The sequence below is a fragment of the Marmota marmota genome, unplaced genomic scaffold (assembly GCF_001458135.2).
Source record: "Marmota marmota marmota unplaced genomic scaffold, marMar, whole genome shotgun sequence".
Classification (NCBI taxonomy): domain Eukaryota; kingdom Metazoa; phylum Chordata; class Mammalia; order Rodentia; family Sciuridae; genus Marmota; species Marmota marmota.
Window position 1 is genome coordinate 8385769 of NW_026000019.1, and position 23944 is coordinate 8409712.

At 32.0% G+C, this 23944-nt stretch overlaps 1 protein-coding gene across 3 annotated transcripts in view; it reads left to right on the forward strand.

Annotated features, from left to right (window-relative positions):
* The window catches only part of Tpr (translocated promoter region, nuclear basket protein), a 62810-nt gene that overhangs the window by 10927 nt on the left and 27939 nt on the right, over positions 1-23944 (forward strand). For all 3 annotated transcript variants that reach the window (XM_015491696.2, XM_048809823.1, XM_048809824.1), the window contains exons 5-29: positions 1044-1147; positions 1740-1904; positions 2474-2566; positions 2750-2830; positions 2911-2998; positions 3967-4107; positions 4745-4836; positions 4925-5122; positions 6917-7024; positions 8100-8326; positions 9451-9614; positions 10074-10207; positions 10293-10441; positions 11378-11540; positions 12793-12927; positions 13487-13627; positions 14696-14861; positions 15994-16160; positions 17390-17542; positions 17955-18071; positions 19358-19561; positions 19675-19859; positions 20585-20732; positions 22318-22455; positions 22826-22957. In XM_015491696.2, coding sequence (XP_015347182.2) covers positions 1044-1147; positions 1740-1904; positions 2474-2566; positions 2750-2830; positions 2911-2998; positions 3967-4107; positions 4745-4836; positions 4925-5122; positions 6917-7024; positions 8100-8326; positions 9451-9614; positions 10074-10207; positions 10293-10441; positions 11378-11540; positions 12793-12927; positions 13487-13627; positions 14696-14861; positions 15994-16160; positions 17390-17542; positions 17955-18071; positions 19358-19561; positions 19675-19859; positions 20585-20732; positions 22318-22455; positions 22826-22957 — 3593 coding nt within the window. The remainder of the gene's footprint in view (positions 1-1043; positions 1148-1739; positions 1905-2473; positions 2567-2749; positions 2831-2910; positions 2999-3966; positions 4108-4744; positions 4837-4924; positions 5123-6916; positions 7025-8099; positions 8327-9450; positions 9615-10073; positions 10208-10292; positions 10442-11377; positions 11541-12792; positions 12928-13486; positions 13628-14695; positions 14862-15993; positions 16161-17389; positions 17543-17954; positions 18072-19357; positions 19562-19674; positions 19860-20584; positions 20733-22317; positions 22456-22825; positions 22958-23944) is intronic.

Below are 23944 nucleotides of genomic sequence, written 5' to 3' on the forward strand. Positions count from 1 at the left end.
TATTATATATCACGACCCCCCTGGCCCCCCCCCCCCCCCGCGCGCCATTTTTTTTTCTGGACAGCACTAGAGATTAAATTCAGGGTTTCTCACATGCTGGACAAGAGCCTGAAAGCTTTTAAAAGATATATGTAGAATCTAAATTCCCTTATTTTTTTCAGACATCCTTTCAATTCATAAGCGTTTAATATTAGAACTTTAAAAGAAAACGTGTGTTTAAAAACAGACTGAAGGGAATTTAGGTCACAGGAATATAAAATACATGAACATAGAATAAACCATGCTATGTAAACAGTTGATATACTTTGGTGAACATGACTTTTAAACAGTTAATGGTATTGTGTTCCCTTTTTAAAATGGTTTTTTAAAATTCTTATTTCCTTATAATAAGGGAAAGTTTTTCACATATTCATGTTGCTGTACAGTAATAATCAACCAGAGAACTAAGCTTTTTCAGTATGAGAGAACAGTAACTTCAGAGTGTTTATTGATAATGGTGATCAGCTAATAGTAATTAGAGTTAAAGAAATTATTTTCATAAAACCCTGGATATTAGGGAATCAAATGTATATATTATGGCTATTTTAAGTAGAAGGTTTTTATATTTACTATTGCTTTTTAACCTAAATATTAATAGCTCTTTGGGTATGTATCTGGAACATTAAGGTTAATATTCCATATTTAGGGCTGGGGTTGTGGCTCAGTGGTAGAGCACTTGCCTAGGATGCATGAGGCACTGGTTCAATCCCCAGCACCACATTAAAAAAAAAAAAAAACCTAAATAAATATTCAATATTTACCTTAAATAGTATATTTAAATAATTTATATAAATAATGTGTTTGATAGGTATACAGATTTTGTTTCTTTATAATATATTCATGAAAATTAAATTTGTAATTAAATATTACAGAAACAAGTTGAAATAGGGAAGTTGAGACCTACTTGCTTTATGTTAGAGATTTATATCCTATAGATTTTTTAGATGTTTGGTTCTTGTTATTTAACAAGTCATTATTTTCAAATTTTCACATGACCTTTCTAGAGGATTTTAAACGTTTAAATGAAAAGCTAAAAGAAAGCAATACGACGAAGGGTGAACTTCAGTTAAAACTGGATGAACTTCAAGCTTCTGATGTTTCTGTTAAGGCAAGTAATAAATAATTCCTAGTGCACAAAGTAAGTTTTGCATAAAACTCACCTAAATTTAAAATATAGGCAAGTTGTCCATAACATTATTAAAAGCTGTGTTTTGGTTTTAATTCAAGGAATTACACATTAGGGCAATTTAAATTTGAAATTTAAGTTGTTGTGGTTCTTTTTTTTTTTTTTTTTTTATTTTTTATTGTTGGTTGTTCAAAACATTACATAGTTCTTGATATATCATATTTCACACTTTGTTAAGTGGGTTATGAACTCCCATTTTTACCCCGTATACAAATTGCAGAATCACATCAGTTACACATCCATTGATTTACATATTGTCATACTAGTGTCTGTTGTATTCTGCTGCCTTTCCTATCCTCTGCTATCCCCCCTCCCCTCCCCTCTTCTCTCTCTACCCCCTCTACTGTCATTCATTTTTGTTGTGGTTCTTTGTTTTCTATTATTTAAAAATCCGTGTGAATACTTATTTTTGTTCTAAAATAAAATTCTGCTGTATCCCTTAGCCACAGACAAAACTATTTTGAATAACCATATATTATCTTTAACTATAAACATTATTTCTCAATTTCTTTAGTATCGAGAAAAACGTTTGGAGCAAGAAAAGGAATTGCTACGTAATCAAAATAAATGGCTGAATACAGAGTTGAAAACCAAAACTGATGAACTTCTGGCCCTTGGAAGAGAAAAAGGAAATGAAATTCTAGAGCTTAAGTGTAATCTTGAAAACAAGAAAGAAGAGGTAAATTTCTCTTCATATTGGATATCACATTTGTGTGTCAGTTTATTAATAGTGGACCTAATTATTTGTTATATATGACTAATGGTCAAATGTGGAGGGTGTAACTTATTAATACTTAGCCTATGAAAATAACAAATTGCATCTAAATAAAGAATTTATGGGGCTAGGATTGTGGCTCAGTGGTAGAGTGCTTGCTTAGCATATGTGAGGCACTAGTTTGATTTTTAGCACTACATATAAATAAGTAAAATACAGATCTATTGACAACTAAAAATATTTTAAAAAGAAAGGAATTTATGATTTTTATGACTCTTGATACCATCAACTGTCTTTTAACATATCTTTCTTTCCTAAGTTGCATGTTTAAGAAATGGTTTTTGAGTTTTGTGAATTAAATCCAAACATTTTAGCCCATGAGGTGTTATGTTTCATTTTCTTCAATATGCATATGCATACCTTGTGTAAATTACCTTTTATGAGTGTATGTACAGAGGGGAGAGTTTTGCTGTTGCTTGGTGGTATAAACATCAAATTCATTTCAGTTAATGACATCCCCTCCCTGTTTCTAGGTTTCTAGACTGGAAGAACAGATGAATGGTTTAAAAACATCAAATGAGCATCTTCAAAAGCATGTAGAGGATCTGTTGACCAAATTAAAGGAGGTATAGATGACTACTATAAAGATCTGTTTCTTTTACAGAAATATTAAGCACTTAAGAAGCTGTTATTTTATAAAATGATGACGTATTTTAAACTGTCTCTGTTACCATAAAATTACCAGAAGTCTAAATGGTATAGCTAAGTAAATAAAATCACTTGTTAAAATTGGGTTTTTTCCCCCTCAGGCCAAAGAACAACAGGCCAGTATGGAAGAGAAATTCCACAATGAATTAAATGCTCACATAAAGCTGTCTAATCTATACAAGGTAAGGCTTCCACAACATATGTTGGTACCCTAATGTAAGATTATTGACTGGTAGGTAACTTTTTTCACCTTGGCTTTTAGAGTGCTGCTGATGACTCAGAAGCAAAGAGCAATGAACTAACTCGGGCAGTGGATGAACTACACAGACTTTTGAAAGAAGCTGGAGAAGGTAAGTGCTTCCAATTATGGGAAGATTATTGTTTATGAGAGAAAGGTATGTTGTTTTTTTAAGTTTGTTTAGGTAATTGGCATTGGAAGTCAGGCTTTCTTTTATTAAAAACAAAATTTAGTAAAGAAAGATCCTTGGATTAGGAAAATTAGAATTATATTTTAAAGCAAATAGTGTATTGCAAATAGTGTATTTGAAAATATAGATAGCATTTAAAAAAAATTCTCATGTAGTAATTCTTACTTTGTAAGTGAAAACTTTTTTAAGTTATCCATAGCATATTGTAAGGTCTTTTATTGCCTTAAATTCTTGCTTTTTCTTCTTAATAACATGTATTTATAGTTGTTCTGTATCTGCAGGGATTGGTTCTGCAACCCCTCAAGGATATTAAAATTTGAGGATGCACCAGTGTCTTATTTGAGATGGTGTAGTGTTTGCATGTAACCTACACAAATCCTTTTGTTTGTTTATTTTTGGTGGAACTGGACCTTTTGCATGTTTTTGTGTAGTATTAGGGATTTAAACCAGGTGCTAGTCACCTGGTCTTAAATATTTTCAATCCTTGAATTGAATTCATGGTGCAGAATTCAGTGATATGGTAAGTCAACAGTGTTTAGGTTCTACTCCAGTCATTTTCTGTATTGAAATCAGACATATTACAGCCACTTTTTTACCATTTAAGACCTCATGTTGAAACCAGACATATATTACAGCCACTTTTTTACCATTTAAGACCTCATGTTTTCCTTCTGGATATAAGACATCAAAAGGAGAAAGAGATTGATTAGGCAAAGACATTTCAGGGATTCTAAGTAGAGTGATGAGGTACAGTAGATAATTGTCAGTTATAGCCTCTTTAGAACTTAACTGTTGTCTATTGAAGGGGAAAATGACTATTCTCTTATAGTTTATGAACTGTAAGACTTTAATTATATATTTGGTTATTCTCTCTTTAAAAATGCTTTTAGCCAACAAAGCAACACAAGATCATCTTCTAGAAGTGGAAGAATCTAAAGATCAAATGGAAAAAGAAATGCTTGAGAAAATAGGGAAATTGGAGAAGGAATTAGAAAATGCAAATGACTTGCTTTCTGCCACTAAACGTAAAGGTATGGCTGATAACGTGCTGTTTATTCCTTGAAGTACTAAAACTTGTCTACATAATAGTTTAATTACACTAAATTATGACAGTATTTATCTGTCATTCTGCCATGTAAGAAACTATCACGTTATACAATTAGAATGTTTTACTTTAAAAAGAATTATCTGTATCTTTACTGAGCCATCAGATATAAGTATTATTTGATCAATTTCTATATTAGGTGTCAATTCTCAGGGCACTTAGTGTTACTGTAATTATTGTGATTCTTAGAATTGGGTTGTGTTATGTGACTTTGGGTTCTCATTTTTTAAATTTTTTCATAGGAATTAATAATTGATATGTGATAGTTCCTTTCATTTATCCTTTGCTTCTTTTTAAAAAGTTATTAATAATCCCGGCATGGTGGTATACATCTGTAATCCTAGCAGCTCAGGAGGCTGAGGCAGGAGGATCAAAAGCTTAAGGCCAACCCGGACAACTTAGTGAGACTGTCTCAATATTAAAAGGGCTGGGGATATAGCTCAGTTGTAAAGCACCCCTGTTTCAGTCCTCAGGATCACAAGAAATAAAAATAAGAAAATGTTAGTGGCTGTTAGTTTGAAATTTTACAAAATTATACTAGATTTTTATGTGTGTTGGCACAGGAGCTATACTATCTGAAGAAGAGCTTGCTGCTATGTCTCCCACTGCAGCAGCCGTAGCTAAGATAGTGAAACCTGGCATGAAATTAACTGAGGTAAGAATGCCATTAAATCTTGTTATTTTTGGTAGACTACATACTCCTATTATTCAGCTTCAATTTGAAACAACTCATCTGCTTTCAGCTATATAATGCTTATGTGGAAACTCAGGATCAGTTGCTTTTGGAGAAACTAGAGAACAAAAGAATTAATAAATACCTAGATGAAATAGTGAAAGAAGTTGAAGCCAAAGCACCAATTTTGAAACGCCAGCGTGAGGAATATGAACGTGCACAGAAAGCCGTGGCAAGTTTGTCTGTTAAGCTTGAACAAGCGATGAAGGTTGGTTCCACTCCTAAATTTTAGTTGTTGCATTTAAAAAAAAAAAAAAAAAAAAAGTTTATTAGATAGGTATTTCTTGAGATATTTGAGTCAGAAAAAGCTAAATATACTTTTGATTGATATAGTAATTAAACATTTTGAAGCTTCTTACTACGTTATTAAATACTTTTAGTTATAAGATGTTCTACCTTCAGCTAAAATTGCTACAGCCTTTCACATTTTTTTAAAGCATTTGATATGTTTTCTTTAGGATTCTCTAGTGGAGGATAATAGCCAATCTTCTTGGACTGCTTTTAAAATAACAATCTGTTTGTAATAGAACTCTTCTAAGTTTCGCCTGATCATTCTTTCTCAGATGGTTTTGATAGCCTATCTAGAAATGCTAATGTTGTTTGAATATAGGTAAGAACTTTTTAATACCATTTCATAATTTGGCATATTTTTTTTTAAGGAAAGAGAGAATTTTTAATTTTTTTTTTTTTTAATTTTCGGCGGACACAACATCTTTGTATGTGGTGCTGAGGATCAAACCCGGACCGCACGCATGCCAGGCGAGCGCGCTACCACTTGAGCCACCTCCCCAGCCCCTTGGAATATTTTTATATACATTATTTTGTTAATCTTTGTATACAAAAAAATTCAAGGAAATTCATCAATACCCTTCTAAAGATTTTTAATTTGATGATTTTTAAGAAGTGTTTATACTCTAATGTTTTGCCTTTTTAAGAGTATACCTAGTAATGGTACTGAGGGATGTCTATAAGATTTATTAAATGAGTTCATTGCAGAAATTCATATAAATGAATTTGTATCTGCCATTCTAAACTGATAAATTTCTTGTTGTTTTTGGAGAATACAAGTAAATTATATCCTTAATTCAAAATTAAATCATGGCTGCTATTATAATTTAAAAGTCAGTTTAAAGCCATTTATATTATGTCTAATGATCTCTTTCTTCTGAATCAAAGTAAGTCTTTAAAGTCTTGATCTGATGGGATACTGACTTTCTGACAACCCCCCCTCCCATCATATTTTATCCCCTCATTCCTGCTGTATGGTTTGGAAAAGGGGTCGAATGGGTCCAGTTAAATCTGTCACTTTCTCTGTGTTGAGGATGTTTGCCTGGAGCTCTTTTTGTTTCAGAAGTGGGTGCTGAGATAGAGTGGCTTAAGAATTAGAACAGTAGCTGATTATTGTGGAAAACTATTTGTTCCTTCATTAATATACAATGTATTAATTAAAATCTTTAAATAGTTTTCACAACTGCTAAGGAATTTAAAACCTTTGCCCTGAACTGTGATTGATACTGTGAGTGATACTGTGATATGAAACTTTTTACAAAGCACAGCATGTATCTTCAGCCATATGTTTACTTTTGATGTTTATTTCCTGATAACCAGTGTAATAATGTTTATCACTGTATTGTAGTCCTTTTTTTTTGTCCTAGTCATAGAGATTTTGAGGGCATTAATGTGTCATCATATTGGTAATACATTATGAATTGATGTGGCTTATATGATTGTAGTCAATGAATTGGTGAAGTAGATAATTTTCCATTGTTTTCATAGTGACACTATAATGATAAACATTATTTGTAATATTGAGAAATGGCATGTTCATATCTATATACAATTTCTCTTTTTTGAAGGCTACTGTATCATGTAGAATATTTATTTTATAAATTGATTAATATGGTATTTAAGCAATGTATATTTTAGTTATTCACATGCTTACTTTATTTGTAAGAATCCTAGAAGGAAGTACAGAATTTTCACTTAGGTTTACATTTTAAAGGAAATTCAGCGATTGCAGGAGGACACTGATAAAGCCAATAAACATTCATCTGTACTTGAAAGAGACAATCAGAGAATGGAAATACAAATAAAAGATCTTTCACAACAGGTTAGAATATTTTGTTTCCTTTTTTCTTTCCTTCTTTCTTTAAATACCAGCTATCTGGTATTAATAAGGTTTTAATTGGTTTGAAGATATCTAAGAATTACCACACAAGAAATTCTGAAAAACTGAGAATACTACTCTAGCAGAGTAATAGCCCAGTCATTATTTCTTCATATCTCCTCCCTATTTTTTCGGGTGTTTGATAAATTTTTAAATTTTATATACTCTCTATAAGTATACAAATAATTCAAAGATAAGTAAAAATTTTTCTCCAATTCTCACCATTCCCATACACCCCCATCTCCTAGAGTGTAACTAATATTCTAATCTGATGAATATTCTTTCATATCCTTGTTATATCTAAAAACACATATCTAATAAGCATATATAAACATGTAAAATTTGTATTTACTGAAATAAAATACTATATGTATTACTCTGTTGCTTTACTTATTAAAGAGACACAGTTTCACTATATTACCTACATTGACCCTGATCTCCTGGGCTTAAGTAATTCTGTCTTAACTTCCTGAGTAGTTATGATTATAGGTGTGTAACACCAGGCCCAGCTTACTGGTTTGGGGTTTTTTATTTGTTTCTTTTTCTTTCTCAATGAACAAGTTAGTAAATGTAGGGCTATTTCATAGTATACACATAGCATGCATTTATAAAAATTTCATTCGGATTTCATAAATACATTTTTGGTTAAAAATCTGTTTTACATGCTTTTCCTCTGCCCTGTCATACAACATATACATAAACACAAATTAGATACATTTTACTCTGGGTTTTTTGTTTGTTATTGTTGTTTTACAGAAATGGGGCCATATTTCAGAATTGTGATTCACAAATTTTTAATAAATAACAGCTTTTATTATATATTTTAAAACAAATTTATTCCATTAAAATTTTCTATACTTAGATTTTAAAAGCTTTATGGTTCACATTTTAAGATAATGTAATTTAGGACAAGTTAAGGGTTTTCATAAGTAATGTTTTCATGGGAAAATTATTTTATTCTAAATATTTTCAGAATCAAAGCTAATGCTATTATGTAACATTAAAATTTTGTTTTTAGATTAGAGTGCTTTTGATGGAACTTGAAGAAGCAAGGGGTAATCATGTAATTCGTGATGAGGAAGTAAGCTCTGCTGACATAAGTAGTTCATCTGAAGTAATATCACAGCATCTAGTATCTTACAGAAATATTGAAGAACTTCAACAGCAAAATCAGCGTCTGCTAGTGGCTCTTAGAGATCTTGGGGAAACCAGAGAAAGAGAAGAACAAGAAACAACTTCCTCCAAGTAAGCTGTTGACTACCTCAATTTGTTCAGGAAGCATTTGTTGAAATGTGTCCCTAACAGTGCTGGATCCTGGGGATAGTGTAAGTTAGGAGGGGAAAATTAAGCAGCAATCCCAAAAAATAAAAATAAAAAAAAGATCTACTGTCAGGAAGCTCAGCTTGTGAGTGACACAGATAGTAGAGCTAATAATAAATAAAATAAATACTTCATGGGCTGGGGATGTGGCTCAAGCGGTAGCGCACTCGCCTGGCATGCGTGCAGCCCGGGTTCGATCCTCAGCACCACATACAAACAAAGATGTTGTGTCCGCCGATAACTAAAAAATAAATATTAAAATTCTCTCTCTCTCTCTCTCTCTCTCTCTCTCTCTAAAAAAAAAAAAAAAAAAAATACTTCATTGTGACTAATGCTATAATAGATACAATAGATTCCCATCCATGGAAGCATTTAGTTGGAGCACCTAGATTTCAGGGGATAGAGCTGGCTTCATAGAAAAGATATGTAGGAGTTACTTCAGTAGAAAAAAAGAGATTTTTTAGATGTGTATGGTCCTACAGGAGTGGAAATGACTCTGAAAGCAAGAAGACTGGAGTTAGGAGTGAGTAAAGTTAGTATAATTTTTGCAAACAGATTTTTTTAGATTTCATTAATGAGTTCAAGTATCTGAGTCCTTTATAGTGGAGACTAAAAAGTAGTCCTTAAAATATCAACAAAAGCCAGGTGAGGTGGCACACACCTATAATCCCAGTGGCTGGGGAGGCTAAGGCAGGAGGATTACGAGTTGAAAGCCAGCCTCAGCAACTTAGCGAGGCCCTAAGCAACTCAGTGCAACCCTGACTCTAAACAAAATACAAAAAAGAGCTAGAAAGGTGGCTCAGTGGTTAAGTGCCCCTGAGTTCAATCTCCGTAAACCAACCCCCGTCAAAAAATATATATATATATACATATATATGTATATATATATTTGTGTATATATATATATGTCCTATATATATACCAATAGAAGAGAAAAACAAATAGCAAAAATGAAAAGAATATGCTGAAAATAATAATTTATAATAGAAATCGTAATTGCCTAACTCTTAACTCATTCCTATAAAATAAATTGATGTCTTTCTTTACAGAATCACTGAACTTCAGCTCAAACTTGAGAACTCTCTCACTGAACTGGAGCAACTCCGTGAATCACGACAACATCAGATGCAGCTTGTTGATTCCATAGTTCGTCAGCGTGATATGTATCGTATTTTATTGTCACAAACAACAGGAGTTGTCATTCCATTACAAGGTAGGGTTTTTTTTACATTAATTTGAGGAAATATTTTGGAAACATACATTAGGGAACGGATTTTGCGACATAAACAGTAGCTACTCTGAGTGATGTTACCTTCAAATTTGCCATGTATGATCAATTATAACAGTCACCACATTATTTTATGCTTAATATAAAAGAAGAAATAGTGAATATTGTTGAGAAATGTACATTTTAGAATCATGAATTACAATGTTTTTATTAATGTTTTATCTGTAATAAATTACCTGAAACCAAATAAATTACCAGAAACCAAAACAATCTTAATAACATTGTTTACTAGAATCTTTATTTCAAAAAAACTATATTCTTAGGATTTCATTTTAAAAAGTTTAGACCGTTGATTTGGCAGTGATGTTTGCAAGTAGACATCAGATTAAAGCTAATTTACTCAAGTCAACAAAACATTGAATGAGTCTTTTTACTTTTCTGAAGCTTCAAGCTTAGATGATATTTCTCTTATGTCAACTCCAAAACGTTCAAGTACATCACAGTCTGTTTCCACTCCTGCTCCAGTACCTGTTATTGAATCAACAGAGGCTATAGAAGCTAAGGCTGCCCTTAAACAGGTAAAGATCTCACCTGTTTAAGATCACATTATCTTTGGTTTGGGTTTTTACAATGTCATCAGCATCAATTATCTCTGATATTTAGTTGCAGGAAATTTTTGAGAACTACAAGAAAGAAAAAGCAGATAATGAAAAAATGCAAAATGAGCAACTTGAAAAACTTCAGGAACAAGTCACAGATTTGCGGTCTCAAAACACCAAAATTTCTACCCAGCTAGATTTTGCTTCTAAACGGTAAATTTTCTTTTCTTCAAATATTAATGTAGTTTAAATGTTATACTTCATTATTCAAATCAGTCATGTTCAATGGTTGATTTGCAATAATGTTGTTTTTCCTTGAAACTCCAGGATTGAGAAAGCCACAGTTGTTCCCTTTTTAATATTGGTTAATGATTCTCCTGGGCAGTGCTAATGAGTTAACTTATTTTAGTAAGTTGAAGTTCACATGAAGAACATTGCTAGTTTCTCTTCCTGAAATCATAGTACCTGTTGTTTCTATAGGTTATATCTTAAGAGAAATGAGATCAAATTTTATTCAGCTTTTTCTGTTCTGAGTAAAAGAGAAATGAGTGCTAGGTAATTGTAGGAAAATTTTCTTGGCCACTTATGAAGAAATTATTCTATGTTTATCATTACTAAATTAATTTAATTTTTATGTAGTCATGTTTGGACAAAATTTATTTTTACATATTACATGATAAAACTTTTTCTGACAAAAATACATAGGCAGTTACCTCTGTACATCTAATAGTTAAATCAGCCATTTTTTAACTTTGCAAGCACGTAAGAAAATAAGAGGAAGAATTAAAGAGGAAAAAAAGATTGTCAAAAGTATGCATGACCATCCTAATTACATGGTGGGTGTCTGGTATATTCATATTATACTAGCATTATTTTTAGTGTGATTAAGTTTTGTTTTGTTTATAGTGAATAAGATTAAAAAGTTACTCAGCATAAAGTACTGTCCTTATTTAAAACTTGAATTTAAAAGTATTTTATACTGAATAACTTACTGCCAAATACAGTTTCAAGAATGAAAGTTTCACATTATTACCCCAAGTACTTTTTCATATTATTAATTTATAAAATCAACCTATTGTGAAATGTCTTGAGGAACTAAGCTAGAATATAGTATTTCTGTTGCTTATAGAATTATTCTTTTTGTACCAGTTATGAAATGCTGCAAGATAATGTTGAAGGATATCGACGAGAAATAACATCCTTGCATGAGAGAAATCAGAAACTCACTGCAACTACTCAAAAGCAGGAACAGATCATCAACACAATGACTCAGGACTTGAGAGGAGCAAATGAAAAGCTAGCAGTTTCAGAAGTGAGACAATATCTGTCAACTCACTTGCATTATAAATTGCATTTGATATTTCTTAGTTATTACTTTGATTTTACTAATCTAAATAACTGAGCTCGTTGAGGAGTTGTGGGTTATAAACTCTTATTACATTGTTTTCAAATTATGTATAATGCATTAGTAGGGTGATCATTTCTATTAAGATTGAATAGATTTCCTTACAAATTTTCCATTTCATAATAAATTTATTTCTTGCTCATTTCTAGTAAAAATAAAATATTATATTGCATTGAACTATATTTCTGAATTTTAAGTTGAATATAAATATGTCTGTAATTAATGCTTCCAAATAAATACTGAGCTCAGTAGTGATAAAAAATTCTCCCATTTTTTTTTTTATCAACACTTGTAAACTAGGTACAGTTGTCCCCCATTTTACCTGTAAAAAATTGATTCAAATCTGTTTTTGTATATAACAAATAAGTTGATTAGAGCTTGACCTCAATTTTCTAACTCAGTTGGCTATGGTCTTTCATTTTTATTTTGGTCTCATTCTATGGCAGGAGGTAGGCAGCAACACTTTTCAAATTAATAGAATCAGTTTTGTGATTGATAATTAATATGATCCATCATGTTTAAATAAGAATTCTTTGAAAATGTTAATTTTTTGAAATTAGTATTCCTTCGGATTCCACAAGACTTAGAGCATAGTCTTTGGGCAGGGGGAGTTTAAACAGATCATTCATCACTTTCAAAGAGGTACATAGAAACCAATTTGGATTATTCTAAAATTTGCATCATTTAATAGTATGCAAATATGCCTATAGCATAGTTACACAGTTTTGTTCGTTGATTCTGGTATTTTAGATTTTTGTTAGTGTTGTTTTAAAATTTTTTGTTGTTGTTGATGGACTTTTGTTTATTTATTATATGGTACTGAGAATCAAACCCAGTGCCTCAGACATGCTAGGCAAGCACTGAGCTACAACCCCAGCCCTTTAGTGTTGTTTTTAAAGTCTGTTTAGAGCAAATTAATCATTAGTATTGTGGTAATGGGAGATTTTTCTTTTGATCTATTGGTATTTCCAATAATTTTTGCTCCACATTGTTTAACACATGAAACTCAGTTTTATTTCTATATATGATGAAGAGGTATAGTCTTTAAATAGCATTAATAAATATGTAGTAATGAAAGAAGAATTTAAATTTTATTATCATTATTACATTTGACATGTTTTCTAATATTTTTTCTGTTGTTTTTGTGTTTTTTTTCAAGGTAAGAGCAGAAAATTTGAAGAAAGAAAAGGAAATGCTTAAATTGTCAGAGGTCCGTCTTTCTCAGCAAAGAGAATCTTTGTTAGCTGAACAACGAGGGCAAAACTTGCTGCTGACTAATCTACAAACAATTCAGGTAATCAGATAAAAAGCACAGATAGAAAAACTAAGAAAGTTAAGGTCATATAGTTTCATCCTTGTATCCTTTCAGTTTTTCTAATTAGAAAATTTGCCTGTCATTTTTGTCATCCTGTATGAAAATCATTGAATTTGGGGGGGATATTAAGAAATATTTTAAATAAAACTTTGAAAGAGAATTGACTGAAACCATGGAGTTGGCACATTTGATCCTTAAATCTATTTATTGGATTGTGTGCAGCTTAACTATTAACAAGATTAAATTTTTTAGAACTTTTCTTGGACCTAAAAGTTCAGGAAATCTGAATGAATATTTTCATGTTTCTTCAAACACACGCACCCCCCCACCACCACCAATAGGTGTTCTAATATAAAAAAATGTCAAAATAGCTTTTTGGTAAATATTCAAATCCTAATTTCTTTGTGTGGAAATGGATTATAATCCCTCAATTCTCTGTAGCCTTTAACTTTGTTTGCATTGCTTCTTTTGGGTGTTTTTTTTTTTTTTAAGCATAACCAAAAAATTTTTTTTTTTTTTTTTTTTTTTTTCTCTCAAGGGAATACTGGAGCGATCTGAAACAGAAACCAAACAAAGGCTTAGTAGCCAGATAGAAAAGCTGGAGCATGAGATCTCTCATCTAAAGAAGAAGTTGGAAAATGAGGTGGAACAAAGGCACACACTTACTAGAAATCTAGATGTGAGTCTTGCAGAGTTCTGAATATCTGTAGTTTATGTTTTATAATCTAGTGTGTGGGACATGCTGCCATCCAAGTTGAAATGTGATTTTGAAAATCTTAGAGCCTCTGAATTTTGCCTATTAATATTTGGGGGCTAAACATTGCTTTACCCTCTTGGGTGCTGAATATATTTTATTTGTCTAATTCTCTTGAGCTTTGTTCTGGAACTCAGTGAAGTTAATTAAAAATAGTTTGATTCTTTTGAGTCTTATCTTTTGTTATATTTGGCAAGTCCAGAGCTATGCTTAGTTAAGACTAATTATTCCTTACTACTGAAGCAAGACTTTCCTTAGTCCAGTTGTCCATAAACTTTCTTTTTCAGTCTGTCTTCTGGGAACAAGCATTATTCCTGACTTTCTATGAGTGCTAGGCACTCTTCACTCTAAGACTTTTGGATGATTCTCTCCATTGTCAGGGGTAATTTCACATGCATGCATGCAATGATCACTACTCTCCTGGGTATTCAAAGGTACTCTCTGCATAGATCAGGTTATTGTCTCTCTGCAGCTGCTTTTCTCTGGTATTCTCTTGTGAACTGAAGCTGTTTTAGTCTCTTAGGACTCTCAGATTCAGGTTTTTTGTTTTTTTTTAAGAGAGAATTTTTTTTTTTAATACTTATTTTTCAGTTCTTGGCGGACACAACATCTTTGTATGTGGTGCTGAGGATCAAACCCGGGCCGCACGCATGCCAGGCGAGCGCGCTACCACTTGAGCCACATCCCCAGCCCTCAGATTCAGTTTTTAATTTAGGGAGTCCAGTGACCTCTGTTTCATTTCCTCTTCCCTGTGTCATATTCTAGAATTAAGTCAATAAACTTGGCAGTCATGTGGTTCACCTCTTTAGTTTCCCACCTCAGGGATCATGGTTGCTCGATGTGTTTTGTCTGGGGGCTTCACATGAGAATTTGAATCTGTTTTTCATTATTCTATCTGGGTCAGAGTACTAAGGATCTGTAGAAAGATAACTTGAGCCTTTAGTTACGAACGTGCAGATAGTCTTTATAGGGTTAATGTATTTTTTCTTACAGGTTCAACTTTTAGATACAAAGAGACAGCTAGATACAGAAACAAATCTTCATCTTAGCACAAAAGAACTCTTAAAGAATGCTCAAAAGGAAATTACTACGTTGAAACAGCACCTTGGTAATATGGAAGTTCAGCTTGCTTCTCAGTCCTCACAGAGAACTGGTAAAGGTAAATAAGTACTTAGGTTCATAATATATATTGTAAATAAATGCCCTTTCTTGTGGATGCTAGTAAAAGATGAGGAAACCCACTTCCATTTTCCACATGGTAAGGCTCAGTTTTAGACTTAGATTAATAAATTTAGAAGTCTTAAAACATTCAAAATAATCTGGATGATATCCAACAAATTCGTAGTTTGAAACCTTTTGGGTATTGAAACCTCCTTTTGGTTTTTTGCATTGCTGAGAATCAAACCCAAGATTTCATGTTTGCTAGGCAGTCACTCTGTCATTGAGCTATATATCCTAGTCCTGAAACCATTTACTGACATTTGAAAATTATTTATTTGAGGAAAGTTAACATTTGAATTTATAACCCTTTCTCATTTGAGATGAAATTATTTACTAAATCTATAATAAGATTTAGTTACAAAATAACTAATTTGTATATTGCTTCTTTAAAACAATATTCCTAACCTTTGCTTATTAGTAGCTTCAGGTAAAATATTTATTTTATTAGATTTTTCTTCCCTGTGTGAATATACCATTTCAAATTCAAAGTCTTTGAATCCAGAGATGGTTTTATTTCTTGATGGAAGGGAAATATATATACATATACATGTATGTGTGTGAGAGTGTGTCTGTGTGTATTGTATGTATATGCAGATACAGAGATATCTGATACACAATGAATATATAGCTATCCAGTAGTGTTTTCTTATTGATATTATACGATTAACTGTAATTTCTTCTTTTTCTGTGCTTTTTAGATCAAACAAAATTTAGACTAACTACAGGATTTTGTTTTTGTTTTGTGTAGGAGAGGGTAGCAGTATGCTGGAAATTGAACCCAGGGCTTTGTGCTTTTTAGTCATGTACTTTACCATTGAAATACACACACAGCCCCCAGACTACATTATTTAAGATTTGGTGCCTTAGGATACATGATGTTAAGTAATAAATTAAGAATTTGGTTATTTCTTCAAATAGCTACATTGGTGTAGTGGTAATATTTGATATTCTCTTAATATACTTTCATAGCAGCAGTTTTCACATATTTTAATTTTTCAAAGAAGTAAACTGATGGCAAAATATGTTTTTGTTTTTTAAGTATTGATTTTAATAGAGCTACTATTTTTTAGGTCAGCCTGGTGACAAAGAAGATGTGGATGATCTTCTGAGTCAGCTAAGGCAAGCAGAAGAACAGGTAAATGACTTGAAGGAGAGGCTCAAAACAAGTACTAGTAATGTGGAGCAGTACCGAGCAATGGTGACATCTTTAGAAGAATCTCTGAACAAGGAAAAACAGGTATGTATGATTCTGAAAATTCAATTTTGAACTCACTTATTAGCTTTTTTTCCCCCCAGTTAGGATCTTGCTATACGTAAGGTTCTATGGTGTAAATTGGACTGATATCATTGCTTTTACCACCTGAAAGTGCTGAAGACTAATAATCCAGATAAAACAAAAACCACACAGTTCATATGACAACCAGGGTAATTGGGGTAGGAAAGGTATAGATCAAGTGTTGAGGAGAGTAAGATATAGAGAGAATTATTTATTTCCTAGGCAGGCTTTACAAAAGCATTTATGCAGAGCTTTGAACAAAGGTGTCATCTGGACAGTCAAAGGTGTGTGGAAAATGTTCTGTGTGGTAGGAAGCCTCAACCAAGGTCAAAGAGTTTCCAGTGATGACAGTGTGGGTAGCATGCTGAATTTGTGAAAGGCGATAGTGAGAAGTATAATAGGTAAGAACCAAATATAAAATGTTCAGAATATCATGTGAAATTGTATTCTGTAGCCTTATTAGAAGCAGAACCATCGATGTTTTTAACACATTGTAATCAAATTTTTTTTTCCCCCCCACAAAGAATAATGTGGTAAGTAGAAGATTACAGAGTTCACTTTGGAACTTTCTAATAGTAGTCTAAGGCCATAGGGGTTTTTGTTTGTTTGTTTGTTTTGATTTTGGTTTTTGTTTTGTTTTTTTAAGTTATTTTTGGGGTTATTTTCAGTAGAAATCAATGTGAGGAAAATACTTTTAGTGGTAGAATAGACAAATTTGGCAAGTGGATTCAAGGATTAAGGGAGAGATGAAAAATTGGATATTTCACTACAAAAGAGGAAAAAGGCCAATAGCCAAGGTGAGAGATAAATTATGTTTGTAGATTTACGTGGTATAAACTGGATACAGTGGTTTACATCGGTAATCCTAGCAACTTGGGAGGCTGAGGCAGGAGGATCACAAGTTGAAGGCCAGCCTCAACAATTTGGCAAGGCCCTATGCAACTTCAAAACCCTGTCTCAAAGAATAAAAAGCAGTGGAGATGTAGTACAGTGGTAAAGCACTTCTGGTTCAGTCCCCAGTACCAAGAAACAAAACAGATTTTCATGGTAAATTTGCTTGTTTTAATCAGCACTTCCAAGATCCATCTGTTAATACAAGACAAATACTGATTTCTCCAATTAGATTTGGAAAAAGTAATGGTATAATTTTAAGTATGTATCATTTTTGCATTGTTTAAAATATGCTGAAGGTGACAGAAGAAGTACATAAGAATATTGAAGTTCGTTTAAAAGAATCAGCGGAATTTCAGACACAGTTGGAAAAGAAGTTGATGGAAGTAGAAAAGGAAAAACAAGAACTTCAAGATGATAAGAGAAAAGCCATAGAGAGCATGGAACAACAGGTAAATTAGGTTATTAGTTATATTAATCTTCTTTTGCATATGTAAGGATATACATTAACTAGCTCCTTAGTTAACATTTATTTCATCTCAACAGAAACTGATTAAAGACATAGCCAAAAATTTTAATTTTATTGTTTACTCTGCTGTGTTTGTATGCACTTCCTTTTGAAAATTTTAAATCACTTTACCAAGGTAGGTATTAGTGCTGCGTTTTGGAAACCTCTGCCTGAAATTTGACTTTTGCGCACATTAGGAAGTAGATGTAGAGTTGTAAACTTGTATAGAAAAGGGTTTATAATTATGTTAAATTTTAGCAGCAGTTCTTTGTGCTAACTGAATCATCAAAGATCTGTCTCCATTATTTTCCAAGTTTGTCAGTAACTCTTGTTTTAATCTTATTCTTCCTTCTTAGTTATCTGAGTTGAAGAAAACACTTTCTAGTGTGCAGAATGAAGTGCAAGAAGCTCTTCAGAGAGCAAGCACAGCTTTAAGTAATGAACAGCAAGCCAGACGTGACTGTCAGGAACAAGTAAGCATTATCCTCATAGTTTTTGGAAAATGAACTTTGAGCAGCAAGAATGCATTTTTAGATTGTTGGAGCTTATAAAAGTGGAAGATTGTTTTCAGTTTTATGAAACTTGGATTAAGAAAATTGAAAGATACAGATAAAGGATGAACGTAAATAGTTCATTTTCTATTAATAAAGCAACCCTGACAATTTGGAAAACATGAAAAGAGGAATAGGAACTAAATCTGTACTTGCTCTTGTTTGTAAATTTTATTTTACTTTTGTAGTCCTTCACTACATTTGGTTCTTAAACTGTGTTATGGACACATTGTTAAGGTACTTTGCTCACCAAAAAAAAAGGAAATCCAAATAACATTTTGAATGCATTGGTGATCGTGCACAGATTTTTATAAACCACGACATTCTGTGTAATTTTAAAACAGCAGTACCTCATTTTTCTGTATTTTAGTGTGTATATATACATGTACACACTTTCGAAATCATTTATAATGGTTTTATGAATAAGAAATAATAAAACCTGATATATCATGATAAGGTGGAAGAAGGACTAAATCTAAAGATATTGGTAATATTCTCATTTTTAATTTAGGTAGCATGTTAATTGTTATTATTATATATTGCTTAAATACATATAATGTATATATACACATTATATATATGTGTGTGTGTGTGTGTGTGTGTGTGTGTGTGTGTGTATAGAATAGGAAAGAAAGTCTTCAGAAACAAATGAATTGTCCTTGACTTATTACCAAACAACATAACATTGGGAATTCAAATCAAATAATATATAATTGAGCATTCCCAATTTGAAATCTGAAATGCTCCAAAATATGAGAGTTTTTGAGCATTTTAGATATTTTTCTTTATTTTCTGTAAGTTTCTGTATGAGTAAAATTTACATAGCTGAGTTACATTTAGAATTGCACTGCATAGTTTATTCCAAATTGCTACATAATCTTCATTTTAATGTTTTATTCAGTAAATAGGGCATAACTTTTAATTATCCCCATTTTAGTGCATTTAAATTATTTTTGTTATTTTACAAAATAAACTATCTTTTTCAAATGTACTGACTAGCTTCATGGATTAAAGTCTTTTGTTTCAGTGGGGAAATAATTCTTTAAAAAATTTTTTTTGTTGTTGTAGATGGACACAGCACCTTTATTTTATTTATTTATTTATTTGTATGTGGTGCTAAAGATCAAACCCAGTGCCTCACACATGCTAGACAAGCACTCTACCACTGAGCCTACAACCTTAGCCTCAATTAACAATTTTTCTTGCAGGCTAAAATAGCTGTGGAAGCTCAGAATAAGTATGAGAGAGAATTGATGCTCCATGCTGCTGATGTTGAAGCTCTTCAAGCTGCCAAAGAACAGGTTTCAAAAATGACATCAATTCGTCAGCATTTAGAAGAAACAACCCAGAAAGCAGAATCACAGTTGGTGGAGTGTAAAGCATCTTGGGAAGAAATAGAGAGAATGTTAAAGGTATTTTTGTAGGTCGCAATAGAATCTTGTGGGTCAGAACTAGAAGGCAATTTCATCTCCAGTGTAAATACATATTGGAAAATCTGCTATTATGATAAACTCTTGGCTTACAGGATGAAGTTTCCAAAAGTGTGTCTCGCTGTGAAGATCTGGAGAAACAAAACAGACTACTTCATGATCAGATTGAAAAATTAAGTGACAAGGTAGTTGCCTCTGTGAAGGAAGGTGTACAAGGTCCATTGAATGTATCTCTCAGTGAAGAAGGGAAATCTCAAGAACAGATTTTAGAAATTCTCAGGTAAGTCAAGTATGTTCTTCATGCTTGATATCTATGGCATAACAACATGAAAACTACAAATGCAGAAATTGGGCCAGAAGGTCATACATAATTTAGATAGAAAGCTCAACAAAATCACTGCCACCCATTTAGTGGTCATTTCTGATATTTAAACATATCAAATGGATGACTTGAAAGTTGAATGTTATAATGAAAACCTATTTGGGTTCCCCTTGAAAAACTGAATGTCTTATAGATCATTTTAAAGATGTCGTTTTCAAACTACTGGTATTAAAAAATAAATTTTTATTTCCATCATTATTTACCATTAATGAAAATATGATGTGAAAATAGCTATTAAACTCAGCACTGCATATAAATAAATAAAGGTCCATCAACAACTAAAAAAATATAAAAGCAATAAAGGGAGACAGCAAGCATATGAGTAAGTCAGAAATATAATCACAAAATATACTTCTTTAAAAAATGCCTTCTTATTGTATATGCTTCTATTTTCTTATTTAAACTTAGCTATAAATGGACAAACTATAGCTGTGCATATTTAAGTATAAATTGATGTTATGATTTACCAATATGATATGGAATAATTAAATCAAACTAACATACAAAAAAAAATAGCTATTAAAGTAGACGAATTTCTTATTTCAAAATTTTCCTAAGCTTTGGAATGTTATGTTATTCCTTTTCAAAATTCAAACAAAATCTTAACATATATATTCTTATAGATTTATACGACGAGAAAAAGAAATTGCTGAAACTAGGTTTGAGGTGGCTCAGGTTGAGAGTCTGCGTTATCGACAAAGAGTTGAACTTTTAGAAAGAGAACTTCAGGAACTACAGGATAGCTTAAATGCTGAAAGGGAGAAGGTCCAGGTATGTCTCCTAAGCTTAAAGAAATCCGTTGTTACATCTAAAAAGCTTATTTATATTTCTGTCTTTTATTACAGCAAAAATTAATTTGAAATAAGTATTCTTCCTAAACTTGTAAATTCATTATACATTTTATGTGCTGACTCAGAATAATGATTGAGAGGGAAGGCTGTGTATCTAGAATGTGTGGTATTAAATTCTATTTGAATCTCGTTAGCTGTGTGCTCTTGTGCATTGTTTTACTTATCTGCTCTTAGTTTCCTCATCTGTATTATACAGATAATAATTGTAAGGATTAAATGAGTCTTGTGAATCTGAAGCATTTGGAACCATGTGTGGTGCATAGTATGTGCTTAATAAATTTCACTTACTTCAGTTTAATTATAGTTTCCATTGTGTATGCATCTGGATAGTCTTTCTAGGATAAAATAAATGATAGATTGAAATTCCTAGAGAATTTTTCTTTCTCAGCCAAGGAGCAAAACTATAATCAAAACTAATAAAACCAGTGAAAGGAAAAGAAGGTGCTGTAGTGATGGTTTTAACATGAGCTTGACTTACTTCATTCTGAGTAGATATATAGCCCCACATCTAAACAAATGATATTAAGCCCTTAAACACTTAACCTTTTTTAATTGGTAAGTAGTCAAAATTATTACTAGGGAGAAACCATTGAACAAGGCAAAGCAAATAATTAAATTTGTTTGCAGCAGAAGTTGATAGTTGTAGAAGTATATCTTATTGAGAAAACAATCCAAATTCAAATGTTATCACTAGGGAAATAATAGATCCTCAAGTACAAGTGGTTACCGCTTGAATGAAAAAGAGCAGAATCAGAGCTTCTAACAAAGATTGCATATCATCCCATTCTCTTCTGCATATTTTTATATTCCTTTGGGCTGTAGAAAAGCATATACTAGAAAAATGCCCAGCAAATGAATAAGTTCATAGGGGAAAACCTATTCTTAAATATAGTAGAAGAGTCAAGAAGTAATCCATTATGTCAGAAGTAATGTATCTACTCAAGCATGAGCAGTGTAGCATGGCAACCATGAAAAATACCATCACTTTAAAAATGGTGGGAAAAGAAAGTAACATCAAGTGCAGAAGGTAGATAATTACACTTAATGAGAAGGATAACAATTCAAGTTGTTTAAACCAAACCAATAAAATAGTAGTGTGAAGTGATGAGAGATTTGAGAGGTAAAAAACAATCAAAATGTCATTATTTTAGAACTAGCAATAAATTCATTGCAGCAAGGAAAAATAAAAAACGTACAGAAAGATCAATTAGATATCTGAATTGGTACTTTAACTTAATGCTACTACTGCTTGTTGGTGGGATTTCTACTGTATTTTTACTTTCATCTTTGTTTTTTCATATTTTTGAAACTTTGTCAGTATACATCACAGGAAAATAAACAGGTAAATTTTCAAAAATTTCAGTTAAGGTTGAAATATCAATTCTTTCTACTTTGTTTTAGGGAAGATTAGAAGTGGTAGGAAAAGACTGCTTCAACTGCTAGATATTATATAAATATGTATGTTTGCTAGATACTATATAAATATGTATGTTTGAAATCATTAGGTAACTGCAAAAACAATGGCTCAGCATGAAGAACTGATGAAGAAAACTGAAACAATGAATGTAGTTATGGAGACCAATAAGATGCTAAGAGAAGAAAAGGAGAGGCTAGAACAGGATCTCCAGCAGATGCAAGCAAAGGTTTGTAGTAGTGTGGTCTGGGGTTGTAGCTCAGTGGTAGAGCGCTTGCCTAGCATGTGTGAGGCACTGGGTTTGATCTTCAGCACCACATAAAAGTAAATAAATAAAATAAAGTAAGTTGGGGGCTGGCATTGTAGCTCAGTGGTTGAGCACTCACCTCGAGTGCTTGAGGCACTGGGTTCAATCCTTAGAACCACATAAAAAAATAAAATGAAGATACTGTGTCCTTCTACAACTAAAAAAAAAAAAAATTAAAAACAAAGTTGGAGTAATAAAAACACTTTTTTTAAAAAAAAGTAGTATGTTATTTTTTATAACATTACAAGTGAATTTTTACAATTTTATTTTTAAAAATTGGCACTGTTTTCAGGTGAGGAAACTGGAGTTAGATATTTTACCCTTACAAGAAGCAAATGCTGAGCTGAGTGAGAAAAGCGGTATGTTGCAGGCAGAGAAGAAGTTGTTAGAAGAGGATGTCAAACGTTGGAAAGCACGTAACCAGGTAAGTGAAGCTAAAGTCATTCAAAAACATGGAAATGTTGGTTTTAAATAACAGGATAAAAATAGGAGTTTAAAAATATTTGGAAAACCACTGAAAATTATAATTTTCAATGGAAATATGTTACATGTATACATGTGATGTTAAAATTATAGCTCAGTTTTTAAAGAAATTTTCATTGCATTTGGTATATTTCTTAAAAGTGGCTAATTTATTTCCCATAATTCCAAAAAAACAGTTTTTACTTGTAAAGTAAATGAAAATATGAATTTATGTAGCTTATTGAAGCACTTTTTTTACTGCAGCCTCTTGGAGGTGGGATGGGAAGATAGCATACTGCACTTAGAAACTACATTTCCTTACTCAAACAAAGCTGGCTTTGCACATACTAGTTATGTGACTTAAGAGTTTTTTAACCTCTCGGAGCTGTGGTTCTACTCATTTGAAAAATGAGCTTGTAAAACCAGTGCTCATGTGTTATAAGTGTAAAGCAGTTCATCTGATGCCTAGGAAATGCTCTAGAATGGTAACCCATTACTGTACGAATAGGATTTGAGAACTTTTTTATTCCTGATGTTATCACACAAACATACAGAGAAATCAAGAAGGGTGGATAACCTATACAAAATTAAGATATATTTTTCTTGCAATCTGCTACCTTTCCTGGTTAATGAAATCAGTTGCATTTAGGATTAATGTTTGTTAATGCATTATTTATCTTTTTTTTTCTTACAAATGTCACTTCAGTAAAATTAGTTACATAATAAAGTTTTTCATCCTTATCTCCCTTTAATTGATCTCAGTATAACTAATCTGAAATGTTCTTTCACAACTAGGAAAAAATAATGAACAGTCAATGACATTTGATTTCTATCTTTCATTTTGGCTGACTTAGTTGAAAGTAATGTCTCATATTTCAGTCCTTGATCACTTGCATGCAAGAACACTTAAACTAAGTTTAATTGGGTATGCTTCCACTTTATTACAGCA